Below are 13,660 nucleotides of genomic sequence, written 5' to 3' on the forward strand. Positions count from 1 at the left end.
AAGGCCTGGAAACGATGCCTTATGAGGAATGGCTAAGGGAGCTGGGCATGTTTAGCCTGCAGAAGAGGAGGTTAAGGGGTGATATGATAGCCATGTTCAAATATATAAAAGGATGTCACATAGAGGAGGGAGAAAGGTTGTTTTCTGCTGCTCCAGAGAAGCGGACACGGAGCAATGGATCCAAACTACAAGAAAGAAGATTCCACCTAAACATTAGGAAGAACTTCCTGACAGTAAGAGCTGTTCGACAGTGGAATTTGCTGCCAAGGAGTGTGGTGGAGTCTCCTACTTTGGAGGTCTTTAAGCAGAGGCTTGACAACCATATGTCAGGAGTGCTCTGATGGTGTTTCCTGCTTGGCAGGGGGTTGGACTCGATGGCCCTTGTGGTCTCTTCCAACTCTATGATTCTATGATTCTATGATTCTATGATTCTATGATTCTATACCCACCCCTCTCCCACCTAGCAAATAGGGCTGGATAGAAACGCAGGCTGTGTGCCCATTACCTGCTTGAAATGCAGCTCAGTTTGGATTGAAGCTGGTTTTGGGGGAGGATGCATCAAATACAATATTTCAGAAGAAATGACAGGATAGATTTGCATTGTGGCTAACACTGTGTGTACACCACTTCGCAAGCCAGCACTGGGAGTGGACTGCATGCAGAATACAGTGGTGCCCCGCAAGACGAATGCCTCGCAAGACAAAAAACTCGCTAGACGAAAGGGTTTTTTGTTTTTTGAGCTGCTTCGCAAGACGATTTTCCCTATGGGCTTGCTTCGCAAGACGGAAACGTCTTGCAAGTTTGTTTCTTTTTTCTTAACACCGTTAATACAGTTGCGACTTGACTTCGAGGAGCAACTCATAGAATGCGATGTGGTAGCCTTTTTTGAGGTTTTTAAAGACTTTGGTGATTTTTGAAGCTTTTCCAAAACTTTCCCGACACCGTGCTTCGCAAGACAAAAAAAATTGCAAGACGACAAAACTCGCGGAACGAATTAATTTCGTCTTGCGAGGCACCACTGTTTACAGGAGCATGCACAAAACATTGTAAGGCAAGACTCTTCCTCCATTCCCTGCTTCTCTCAGCCCAGGGTCTTAGATCTTGGGGCCAAACTTTGTGTGCTGGGCAAACGCATGTGAAATACATGCTTGCCCTCTTCTTAAAGCAAGCAGGAATTGAGGAGGGAGGGAGGCTGCATGCCTGACACAGAAATAAAGAAGGGAGCAAAAATTCCATCATGCTTCCCTGCCTTACCTTGACACACTCCGCTGCTTTTAAGCATAAGGACATAGAAAGCTGCCTTATACCAAGGGCACTTCTAGACTGTCACTCTTCCTGGGTGGAATTCAATTACATACCAGCCAATTCAGGCTGCACAATTAAGAGTTGACTGGGAGGTCTTGTGCCAACTAACCCACTTCCCCACAAAAGGACCAGACTTTCTGCCATAAGGAGAGTGACTGGAAAGCGTGGGGCGTCATCTAACCACTCCGCAAACAAATAAAAATGCCCATCAGATTGTCAGCAACGTCTGATCTCCCCACAAACACATCAGGCTGAGTGAAAGGATTTGAGTCGGACGCTTGGTCCACCTCCTGTAGCTCAGTATCGTCTATGTTCACTAGCAAAGGCTCTCCAGAGTTTGAAGCAGGGGACATTCCTAGCGCTTCCTGGAGATGCTGCTGGCATGAATTCCATATTCCTAAATATTTTGGGGCCCTTCTGCACACAAAATGGATGGTCTAACACTGAGTTTCAGCTGTTCCCTGAATAGCAGTTGTCCCCGTCCCCCCCGCCAGCCCCAGTACCAGAAGTGAGCCAAGCAAGTGAGGGAAGGCTGGAGAGGAAACGGGTTTCTCTGCTCCCTCAGATGCTCCTTTATGGCATAAAACATAGATCTCACTCCCACCTTATACAGTGGTACCTCAGGTTAAGTACTTAATTTGTTCTGGAGGTCCGTACTTAACCTGAAACTGTTCTTAACCTGAAGCACCACTTTAGCTAATGGGGCCTCCTGCTGCCGCCGCACCGCCGGAGCCCAATTTCTGTTCTTATCCTGAAGCAAAGTTCTTAACCTGAAGCACTATTTCTGAGTTAGCGGAGTCTGTAACCTGAAGCATATGTAACCTGAAGTGTATGTAACCCGAGGTACCACTGTATGTGAACAATTCAAAATGCAGTTGACATACACGATTGCCCAGCAAATCTAACTGGGCTCTGGGAGCCAATGGTACCCGTTGTTAGGCCCATACCGCACCACCTTGAGTTCTTTCTTTATTTGTGCCAAAACTTGAGGCCGTACATTTGCTCTCTGGTATCAAGAAGTTCAGAGGCCTGGGCAGAATCCTCTATGAATGCTGAATATATGTAGCAGGCTAAGCTCAGTGGCAGAGAATCGACTTCACGTGTATAGTGTGTGGAATCCCTAGCATCTCCGGCTAGGGCTGCGAATGTCCCCTGCCTGAAACCTTCGAGAGCTGCTGCCAGTCAGTGTAGACGTGGTATATGCTCCTATGTTAACACCTCTAGAACCCAGGGATTGTGGGCCCATATGGCAAGAATGAGGACCCTCAGGCCCAGGTGCCAAATGCAGCTCTGCAGGCCTGCCCAGGTCACACGCCCCCAATTCTACTTTGCCTCCTCCTTCAGTGTTTTTGCCTGGCTGGAATGCGTCTGTGGACTCTGACAATGCCTCTTGCTTTCCTGGATGGAGGTGATGGGGTCAGGTGTGTCCGTGTGTGTCAGCATCGATTGCTCCACCCACTTTTGCCTTTGGCCCCGCCCACCACTGGCCCTCAGCTCTCTCATGACGGCCCTGAACAGAATGCAGCCCTTGGGCTAGGAGAGGTTCCCCTTCTCTGCCATAGGGGCTTTCCCTAGGTGCCACCCTGCCATGGGGCAGTGTGTGTGCATATCAGGGAATATACGGGTCAGGCACCTCAGGGGCCAGAGAGCAGAACAGCATGATAAGCAGCCCAGGAATGTGTGGTTTAGGCTTCAGTGCCCTCTTCAGGCCTGACCAGCAAAAAAGGCATACAAATAATAGCCTCCATTTGGCAGGCCACCATGGCCTCAACTACCTCAAAGCGTTGGTGCTGACCTTTAAAGCCCTAAACGGCCTCGGTCCTGTATACCTGAAGGAGTGTCTCCACCTCCACCGTTCTGCCCAGACACCGAGGTCCAGCTCCGAGGGCCTTCTAGCGGTTCCCTCCCTGCAAGAAGTGAGGTTACAGGGAACCAGGCAGAGGGACTTCTTGGTAGTGGCGCCCACCCGGTGGAACGCCCTCCCATCAGATATCAAGGAAATAAACAACTATCTGACTTTTAGAAGACATCTGAAGGCACCCCTGTTTAGGGAAGTTCTTAATGTTTGATGTTTTATTGTGTTTTTAATATTCTTTTGGAAGTTGCGCAGAGTGGCTGGGGAGGCCTGGCCAGATGGGTGGGGTATAAGTAATAAAATATTATTATTATTAATTATTATTATTATTATTATTACCAGGGTTGTAAGTCTGTGGCAGCTTCTGGCAAGATCTTGTGGGCTCTTGCAGAGCTCTTGCGAGTTCTGAGAGATCTTGCCAGTAGCCGCCACTGTACAACTAGTGGCGGGCAGGGCACCCCGAAGGAGGATGCCCTGTAGGGTTCCTCTGCTTCAGTCAGCCTCGTGGGCGGGGCTGGCCCTGCAGAGGTAGAATCAAAGAGTTGGAAGGGACCACGAGGGCAATCTCCCTGCAATGCAGGAATCTTTTTGCCCAACGTGGGGCTCAATCCCACAACCCCAAGATTCAGAGTCTCATGCTCTACTGCCTGAGGAGCCATCACAGAAGTAAAATATCATCCCCTGCTAATTGCTGTGGATTATGCCACTTAAGAAGGGACACGGGTGGCGCTGTGAGTTAAACCACAGAACCTAGGACTTGCCTATCAGAAGGTCGGCGGTTCGAATCCCCGTGATGGGGTCCCTGCTCCTGCCAACCTAGCAGTTCGAAAGCACGTCAAAGTGCAAGTAGATAAATAGGTACCGCTCCGGGAGGAAGGTAAAGGGCATTTCCGTGTGCTGCTCTGGTTCGCCAGAAGCGGCTTGGTCATGCTGGCCACATGACCCGGAAGCTGTACACCGGCTCCATCGGCCAGTAAAGGGAGATGAGCGCCGCAACCCCAGAGTCGGCCACGACTGGACCTCATGGTCAGGGGTCCCTTTACCTTTACCTATGCCACTTAAAGCAACTGCATGTGGCAGCGTGAGAGCCAGTGTGGTGCAATGGACAGTGTGCTGGATTTAGAAGTCAGAAATCCCATGTTCCATGTTCAGCCATGATGAAATTCCCTGGGTAATCCTGGGTCTCTCGCAGGGTGGTTGTGGGGATAAGATAGGTGTGTGAGTGAGGTGGAACTCTGTAGACTACCCTGAGATCCTTTGAAGTAGGGTGGGATGAAAATATAATAAATATAATACCGTGCCAAACCCACAGCTGCAGAGCCAGCTGGAAAAGTTGGCAACCTGAGCTGAACGCCCCTCATTGACTCTACAACAGCTTGCCATCCATTGGTTCTTTGAGTGTATTAGTAATAGGGACATAACTGCTTCCTGTTTTTTAAGTCCCACTTACTAACAAGGTTGAAAAAAAGCAAAGGCATCCTAAAAAAAACCATTATCATCACCACTGTACCCCCTTCAAAGGCAAAATAGGGACAGTGGTTTACCAGGAGCAAATGTCAGAAAAAACACACTATTTTTGGTAAATAAGCTATGGAAGCCTCACAACGATGGCAGGGTCTGTGTGTTTAAAATACAAACTTCCAAAAGGTGCTCTTTCTCTCTCTCTCTCTGACCTTGAAACTCAGCTTCACATTGTGAGAATACAAACTGAGTCATGGAAAAAAAGAAAGTTAAACCCTCTCACACCCAAATACATTTTTTCAGCCTGTCAGAAAATAAAAAAATAAAAAAAGACACGCACTCTATCTAAGTCGCTAGATCTGGTGTCATAGTGGTGTGGTGCGGCTGTCAAAATAAGCAGACCAGACAAATCACATGCAAGAAGGCTGAAGGAAGAGATTGTCTTTAGCCTAGAGCAGGGCTGCGTAATTTGCGGCCCACCAAGCAAAATGCAGCCCACCAGCCACTGATGGTGGCCTTCTAGGACCTTGATGTCTGCACCCTCCCAACCCCCCATAGCCAGAAGCCAAAAGAATCATTGCAAATCATCCAGAGTACAGATATGGGTGGTCTGATATGCTCTAAGTTATTTCATTATATCGAACATTATTTACATTTAATTAAACAACAGCACAACTGCCACGGGCTTGCCTGTTTTTACCCTGCTTGCCTTTGCGCTCTTTGGCCCTGACACTGGAAGGCAGGAGCAAGTTTACTTCTTTCTGGGTAAAACTGGGTAGAATTCTGCCTGCCTGCTTTTCCTTACACCTTCGTAAGTAAAAGGTCTAACTTAAAAAAAGAAAAGAAAGATGAAAATTCAGGGAGGGAGCTTGGAATATCCCATTGGGGTCAGGCAATCAGGGTTTCACAGCACAGCGGTCAGAGTGTTTGACTAGGACTTGGGAGACCAGGGTTCAAATCCTTAGTCAGCTATGAAGTTCACTGGGTGAACTTGGACCGGTCACTGCCTCTCAGCCTAGCCATCTCACAGGGTGGTTGTGGAGATCAGGAGAGGGAGAACCATACATGCCATCTTGAGCTCTTTGGAGAAGAAAAGTGCGGTTTAAATGCAATAAGTACATAATAAATAAATAAAATTCTGAGAGACAAAAACAAGGGCATCCTTGCAATGCTCTTGTTTTCAGTTGGTGTGGTACTACTCTGTTCTCTTCCGGTAAGGTTGGCATTTAAGCATTGCCCCCAAAAAGATAGAAAAGCTTGTTATATTATGATCCACAATGGCGGGGGGGGGGAGGGAAGTTATGTTTTTATTTCACTTGTATATGTAAAATAGAAAATGCAAAAATAAAGATGTTTTTTTAAAAAGGAAAGGAAAGGAAAAGCATCCTCTGGGAAAAATAGGTCACAAGAGGACACCAATTTGCATATCAAAGATGCAAATATAGAAATGATAACTACAACTTAAATAGAAAAACAATATCTCAATAACATAACATTAAAAACTGGGCAGGGATGGAAGAGACTGAGTAGCGGGAAGAGAGAAAAACCTACTTGTCTCTGTGAAGAGTTGTGGGTTACATGCACACCATACGTAACTTCCTCCAAAGAATCCCGGGAATTGTAGGGTGCTGGGAATTGAAGTTCTGGAAGGGGGGAAACTACAGTTTCCAGGATTCCTGCAATACTGTGGGGGTGCCTAGTCGGCTGAACAGGTAGCAACGGTTGCTGGAGAAACCTGGTGGCCTGCCCTGCTCTCCCTTCTTATGGCTCTTTCTCTTTAAACCAGCCTTGGACCAGTCAGGCCTTCAGATAGAGGACTGTCGCCTGAAAGTTCTTCAAACGAAGGATGGCCTTCTGTAACGCAGGACACAAGGCCACCCCACGCTTTGGTCAGACCGCACCACTGTGTGGTGGACATTTCTGGCCACCACAGTCTAATGAAGATCAGTGGCGTAGCGTGGGGGGTGCCAGGGGTGCCGGCCGCACCGGGCGCAACATTGGGGGGGGGCGCGTTTGGCCGGCCCTTTGCAAGACGAAATTCCATAGGGAAATCTCCGGGACAGCGGGGAAGCGCAGCGCGTCTTCCCCACTGTCCTCGGACCTCCTCCGAAGCCGGGCGGTGGGGCGGAGAGATCTCCTCCCGCCGCCAGGCTTCGGAAGGATGCTCCGAAGGCTGGCGGCAGGAGGAGGGCTCTCCGCCCCACCACCAGGCTTCGGAAGGCTGCTCCGAAGCCTGGCGGTGGGAGGAGGGCTCTCCGCCCCACTGCCAGCCTTCGGAAGGCTGCTCCGAAGCCTGGCGGTGGGAGGAGGGCTCTCCGCCCCACTGCCAGCCTTCGGAAGGCTGCTCCGAAGCCTGGCGGTGGGGCGGAGAGACCTTCTCCCCGTGCCAGCCTTCGGATGGCTGTCCTGAAGACTTGTGGTGGGAGCAGTGGCGTAGCGTGGGGGGTGCACCTGGCGCAACATCTGGGGGGGGCGTGGAAGAGACTCGAGTGCTAAAATCCACGGGTTAGGGGGCGCAAATTACTTGCCTTGCCCCGGGTGCTGAGAACTCACGCTATGCCACTGATGAAGATATGAACAAATTGGAGTGTGTCCAGACCGAGGCCTGGAGATCAAGTCCTATAAGGAACAGGCAATGTAGCTGGGTCTGCTTAGCCTGGAGAAGGGACAACACAGAGCAGGTAGGAGAGCCGTCTTCAAAGATGTGAAGGATTATCACACAGAGCCAGTGTGGTGTAGTGGTTAGAGTGTCGAACTAAGACCAGGGTTCAAATCCCACTCAGCCATGAAGCTAACTGGGTGACCTCGGATCAGCTACTCCCTCTCAGCCTAACCTACCGCACAGGGCTGTTGTGGAAATAAAATGGGGTGGAAGAGCCACCTTGCAGAAAAGGCAGAATATGAATGTAATAATTTTAAAAACGAGGCAATAGGACACAGGGCAGGACCCAGATTCAAATTACAAGGAGGGGAGGTTTAATCTATACACTGAAGACGAAAGTATGCACATTAATGCTGTTAACTGTTGGACAGTAGATACCTTTCTTAGGATGGTTTTTAGGCAGAGACGGGGTGGTCAACTTACAGAGATGCTGAAGCAGCAGGTTTCTTACATTGTCAGGGGTTGGACTAGATGGCCTTTGGGATTCCTCCTGGCTCTATGATCCTACCAAAGCTCACTTTGGAAGCCCCAGTCCATCCACGATTACACAGTGCTGAGCTCTTTTCATCACCAGTGTTATGATGTGCCCATTTATTCTGCAATAGCCCGTCCCTCACTGATTTCAAAGACAAGGAGGATGGCAGTCCTTTTGGTTTAAACTTGACACACTAGGAAGAAAAACCTACTTCACTATGCAATCAATACTTTGAAATACCTTAGAACTGCAGTGTGAGAAATGGCATTACGTGTGCTCTCTGCGTGAGCCTTTAGTGTGCATGCGCCTGCATTTTTATGCATGCACACTAGACTCACCCACTCCAGAGATTTCATGTCTAGGGACTCACATGACAATTCCTGAAATATGCTAGCAAAATTTGAAAAAGGCGCTCACGAAAAGGCAAAAATGTGGACATTAATTTACTGGGGGGTGGGGATACACAACAATGACAGCCCCTTGTGAATTGGAATATATGCCGCAAGCTAACCTGTCCCTACATTCTCTGATTCTCCCCCATACACACCCTGGCCATGCCTTGCCTTGCAGCCCAGCAGAAAAGCCAGAAAATGGATCAAGTCCCACCTCGCTTCCCCCAAATGGGGGGCTATGTTTATTTTACTGGATCACAAGTTGGACAGGCTGAGAAAAGGCAATTGGGCAGGAACAGGTGAGGATATGCAGACCGTTTCTAAATATCTAAGGATGTAAATAGAAGCAGGAGGGGGAAACAATCACCATGTGCACATGATACAACCAAGGTCCCCCAATGTGGTGCCCGTGGGCACCATAGCGCCCATAGACAACTCCTCTCGGCACCCACTGTGGCCTGCCTCCTGACCCTCACAATTTTTATTTTGAAAATTGTTGGGCGGTGGGACGGAGTTTTTCTTTGGTTGGAGGTCTTCTCTCTTTGGAAGGACGGCCTGCTCCCCCCCCCCCCATTTGTTCTTTATCTGGGAGGAAGGGACTTTTAGCATACCCGCCAACATTTCCCAGATGAAAACAGGGACACCTCAAAGCTAATCCTGTTCCGGCCGCCCCAACACATGACACATTGCTGAAAGCTCCACTCACCCTGCCACATGCTGTGTCTGTGTATTTTGCGGTAGATGCTTATTTAAAAGCCAAAAAAGGTGTTGTTCTTTTGGCTGGAAGTATGTTTGACAAACACGATCGCCTGCAATATGTCATAACAGTTCCAAACATACTTCGGAGGCAGTGAAGTGTCACTGGATAGTGCCACCGTGTGCGTGTGTGTGCATATACACACACCTGTGCACTATAGACAAGATGCATCCATAATAAGAACACAAGATGAGCCTGCTGGATCAGGCCAATGGCCCGTCGAGGCCAGCATCCTGTTCTGACAGTGGCCAACCAGATGCCACAGTGGAAAAGTGGGACCCGAGCACAAAGACGACTCTTCCCTCCTGTGGTTTCCAGCAAGTGGTACCCCAAAGCCTTACTGCCTCCAAACCATGGGGACAAAGTGTAGCCATCATTGCTGGTGACCATTGATAGCCTTGTCTTCCACCACAAGGAAGAAATCCACCCATTCACCGTTAACTTCTAGATCTAACTCGGCAGCTCAAATCTGAAAAATGAACAATTAACTCAAGCAACACGCACTAACAAAATTTTAACACACTGCCTACGAAAAAGCAAGAAATTGAACAAGGGCTCATACCAGAAAATATGAGTTGTCTCTAGTAAATAGAGAGAGTTTGATCGTATGGGTTAGTACAACGTTTTGTGCGCTTAGCAACACTGGCGGGAGCATTTGCAAATCTGCCACAGAGCGTCATGGTTTAGGACAGAACAGTAGACTGGTCAACTGGGAATCCATAGGGTGGATCCGGCAATTTTATCTGACCTCCGGTGACCCTGTTAAATTGAATCAGAGCTTGGGGTGGGGATTCCCCATGTTTCAATCCTAAATTACAGATATTCCACACGTTAAGAGTTTACATCTCTCTTTGGGTTTGGTTTTGTATCTATAAACTCCAATTCTGCGAACGAAAAGATATATAAAGGGCACCCTTAACCTCTTCTGTAGTACTGTAAGTATACCTAGACCTGACAAGATACATGGGAGGTGAGTCCACCAGCCTTTTAACAGGTGGGAAGCATAAGGAAAGCAAAAGAGTGAGTAAAGTGATGAGGTTTCCCTCCCCCCATGTCTGTTGATATGTATATGTTTTTATATATTTTTCAACGCTCAGTTCTACTTCTTAAGAATAGTAAATAAGCCAAGATTGACATACTTGCCCAAGGCACTCCAGGGCAATGGATCTAGGCAGCTTCAGCCCCACTGAAATCAATAGGACAAGTTAATCTTGGCTAACTTACGGTAAGTCCCGTTCATTTAGTCAATGAGACTAAAGTTTAACATCCTGGATCCAACCCACTAGCAGCTCAGATTGTTGAGACTATGTACTGAGGCGCGGGGAGACAAGCCTACTCTAATTATTCCAGTTGCAGAATTTAAGGTCTCTGATCACTGCTAGTGCAGAATTCTTGCATGACCTGTCCTGTGGGAGAACACTGTTAAGTTGGCCATGGTTATTATCATTTCGCTACTCAGCATCTTCAGGTCTGGGAAACCAAAACTGAACAGGATAGCCAAGGAGGAACAGTTTTTGATTTCTATCTCTGCCACCAACATCCCTTAGATGACCTTGGGCATGTCACTGCTGGTGCCTGGACTTCCGCTGTTTCCTGCCAACTGAGGATTCACATAACCATAATAACACTCCTTCAGAGAAGGAGGAAACGAGATTGCTAGAAATACGGCGGCAAGCAAAATTAGAAGAGCAAGAAAACTCTCGCCCGCCGTAGGAGGCGTCCATTTGTCCTATTGCTCCTGGTCTCCCCTCCTTCTGGGGTCTGGGATGCAGCCAGGCCTCATCCCATCCACCCCCAGCAAGACTCCATCCACCTACCCATTCAGCCTGCGATTCCTGAAATGTCTTTGCGTGAACTGCCTGCCGCCACGGTGCAGAAATGATTATTCAGCAAAATCCCGCCCTCCCTTATCCCCTGCCGCCTCTTCTGTCTCTTTCACCCACCTGCTCCAGATATTTATTATTGTTATGATTCCTTAAAACAACCCCCCCCCAAAAAAAAATCCCACCTCCCAAACATGCATGCACACACACACACACAAGCATAGCCCGGCTCCTTCTCCCCCCCCCCGTCACCGTGTCTTTTTCTGCCACTGCAGTAATCTCCCCCCTTTCCAAGCCACAATACTCATTCTACACACAGACACACACAAATTGAGAGAGAGAGAGAGGAGAGAAGAGAGAGGCCTTGTGGTTTGGGTTTTCCTGCATCACTGCAGAGAGATGGATGGTTCTCCCCCCCCCCTGCACTCCCCGCTTCCCATCCTCAGCCTTCCATCCAACAACTGATTGCCGCCGAAAAAGAGGAGAAGGAAGCCAAGGAGACGGTTTTTCATATTACCCAGCCTTTAGGCATTTATTCAAGCAATCTCTCTCATAACCAAGCCCCATAATCTAAACCGCACAATCGAATCGGCATCCCTGCAGAGAGTAAAAAAAAACACCACCACCACTCTTCCATTCATCCAGAGTGCTGCAGCAGGAGAAGATTGGTGTATGGGGGGGGGGGAGAGAAATCTATAGGCCTCTCCTATAGATTGCCCCCTCATAAATACAGAGCTTTGGCAAAATAGGGATGGAGCGGGGGAGACAGAGATGGGTGTCTCTCCACCGACCAGACAGGGATTTTTTTTTGGGAGGGGGGGAGTTGGAGGTAGGGAATCTGTATGGAATAAATCTGGAGCAGTTGGTTCTTCTTGCTTTCCTCCCTCCCCAGCCAACTTTGGCCATTGCAGCATTATTATTTTTAAGCTACTGCTTCATCCCAAACAGAACTGCTTCAGGCCCCAACCACCAGGGCACAGGCACCTGGGCAGAGGTACTGAAACTAACCCATCCAGAAAATATGGTCGATCCATCGCTGCCCTCGCTGCGTTCCCCTTTCCAAGCTCCATCTGGGCATTTAATGTGCGTTGAAACACACAAACACACCTACCTATCAACTACCACAAAAGCACTGTGATCCTAAGAACCCAACTATCCCCAAACAGCACTTGCTGCTAAGTACAGGGATGGTCACAACCCCTTTCAAAACCTGCCCCTATTTGTTGTTGTTTTTTAATTTTTCACTTCCTTTTCTCCCTTCTTCTATCTGCTACCTCTGTAAAGCAAACTATTTCCCTGCCATGAACAGGAACCCCAAATAAAGTCCAGCAGGGTAAACATTAATGCACTCCTTTGAACTCTTAAAAGACATCTTTTGCCTTCTGGTAGTCTCCAACATTTACTCTCCACTCCCAAATAAAACAGTGTGTAAGACAGAGAGAGAGAGAGAGAGAGAGAGAGAGAGGTGCCCCAACACCCAAAGTGTTGCCCCCTTCTCCTGACAACCTACTAAACCTAGATGCCATTGGCCCCAAACAAGACTCCCCATTTGCTCTCCTCAAATAAACTCCAGGACAGAAAAGAATTCAGCTTTCGCCAACCACCACCACCACTGCGGCCAATTTATTTTCCCCAACAGGAAATGCATCTGCCTTCCCTTTTTCGGATCTCTTTCCCCACCCTTATTCTGCAATGGGACAAACACTTCTGGTCCACACGCGAAGCTCTGGGCTCTCCCATCGCACCCATTTCTGTGGCATTGGGGTTGCCCCTCCTACCCCACCCCCACCTCCAGGAGCAGCAGGGTGCCAAGTACTCACCAGTCTGCCCTTTCCCCAGTGTCTTCTCCAGCCGGTAGGGCCCCACATACTGAGCATGCTGCTGGCTCTGTTGTGGCTGGTAGGGGTGGACCCCACCTGCCTCTTTGCCACCGGACATGGCTTTTGTCTGTCACCCTTCTGAGCAACAATAAGAGACGGGGGATTTGGGGTGGGGTGGGGTGGGGAGGGGAGGGGAGGGAAGAGGCACGGCAAGGCAAGGCCCCCCTGATATCCCCCTATAGGGACAATACCGGGGCCGGCATCCTGAAGGATTTAGGGGGAGGGGGATGCTCTCGGCATCAGGGAGGGAAAGGGAGGCGAGAGAAGGATGAAGGATGTTACAGTCCGGGTACCAGCATCATCCAGCTGGTCCAGCCAAGGATGCTGCTGTTGGTGCTGCTGTTGCCGTGGATGAAAGATGCTGGTGGAGAGCCTCTTCTGCTCTGGTCCTTCGCCTCCTCTCACTGCAATCTGAAGGGATCTCTCGAGCTCTCCCCTTACATCAGCATCCGGGCAACTGGGTGACAGACACAATCCGGGTTAACCCTTGGCGGAACAAAGGCAGCGCCTCCTCCCCAGGCAGGAGAAAGGGGTGGGGATTTGGGGGCGGGGTGCGGTGGGGGGAGAAGGGGTCAGCGGGGAGGGGTGCAGCAGCTGGGTGGGAGGGGTTAACTGGGGATAGGACCTCTGTGGCAAGAGGGAAATTGTGTCATTTATCTGCGAGGTTTAGAGGAGGTAGTTTTTCATTTGCTGATGGTGTGTGGCTGTGGTGGGGATATATTATCTGTGCAAGGTTTTTACACGGTGTATGTGTGTGGGAAGAGGATGCAACTGCGGTTTTGCAGGAGAGAGATGTATGCGATTGAGAGATTATGTGATTTTGGGAGGAAGGTGTGTAAATGCATGTGTGTGTGTGCGTGCGTGTGCATGAGCAAAGAGGCTTGCACTGTATTAAAAAGGGATCAGGTGTGGCCACATAGGAGAGAGGGAGATAGATTTCCCTCCTTTCTCTTCCTACCTCCAAACAATGAGTATGAGCTCTGACAGCCTGAAAATGCATACCTGCAACTCTGCTCTTGTGAGAGAGTGGTGTAGTTCTAAGCGTGCAGG

At 49.1% G+C, this 13,660-nt stretch overlaps 1 protein-coding gene across 3 annotated transcripts in view; it reads right to left on the reverse strand.

Annotated features, from left to right (window-relative positions):
- BRSK1 (BR serine/threonine kinase 1) overlaps positions 1 to 13,660 on the reverse strand; it is a 56,006-nt gene that overhangs the window by 36,420 nt on the left and 5,926 nt on the right. For 2 of the 3 annotated variants that reach the window (XM_082196928.1, XM_082196930.1), the window contains one exon: positions 12,551 to 13,067. The exons of the other annotated variant lie outside the window; for it this stretch is intronic. In XM_082196928.1, the coding sequence (XP_082053054.1) occupies positions 12,551 to 12,668 (118 nt within the window). In that variant the 5' untranslated portion in view covers positions 12,669 to 13,067. Of the gene's footprint in view, positions 1 to 12,550; positions 13,068 to 13,660 lie in introns of those variants that run through there. 3 annotated transcript variants of the gene reach the window in all.

Source organism: Podarcis vaucheri (assembly GCF_965113315.1).
Source record: "Podarcis vaucheri genome assembly, chromosome: 13".
Classification (NCBI taxonomy): domain Eukaryota; kingdom Metazoa; phylum Chordata; class Lepidosauria; order Squamata; family Lacertidae; genus Podarcis; species Podarcis vaucheri.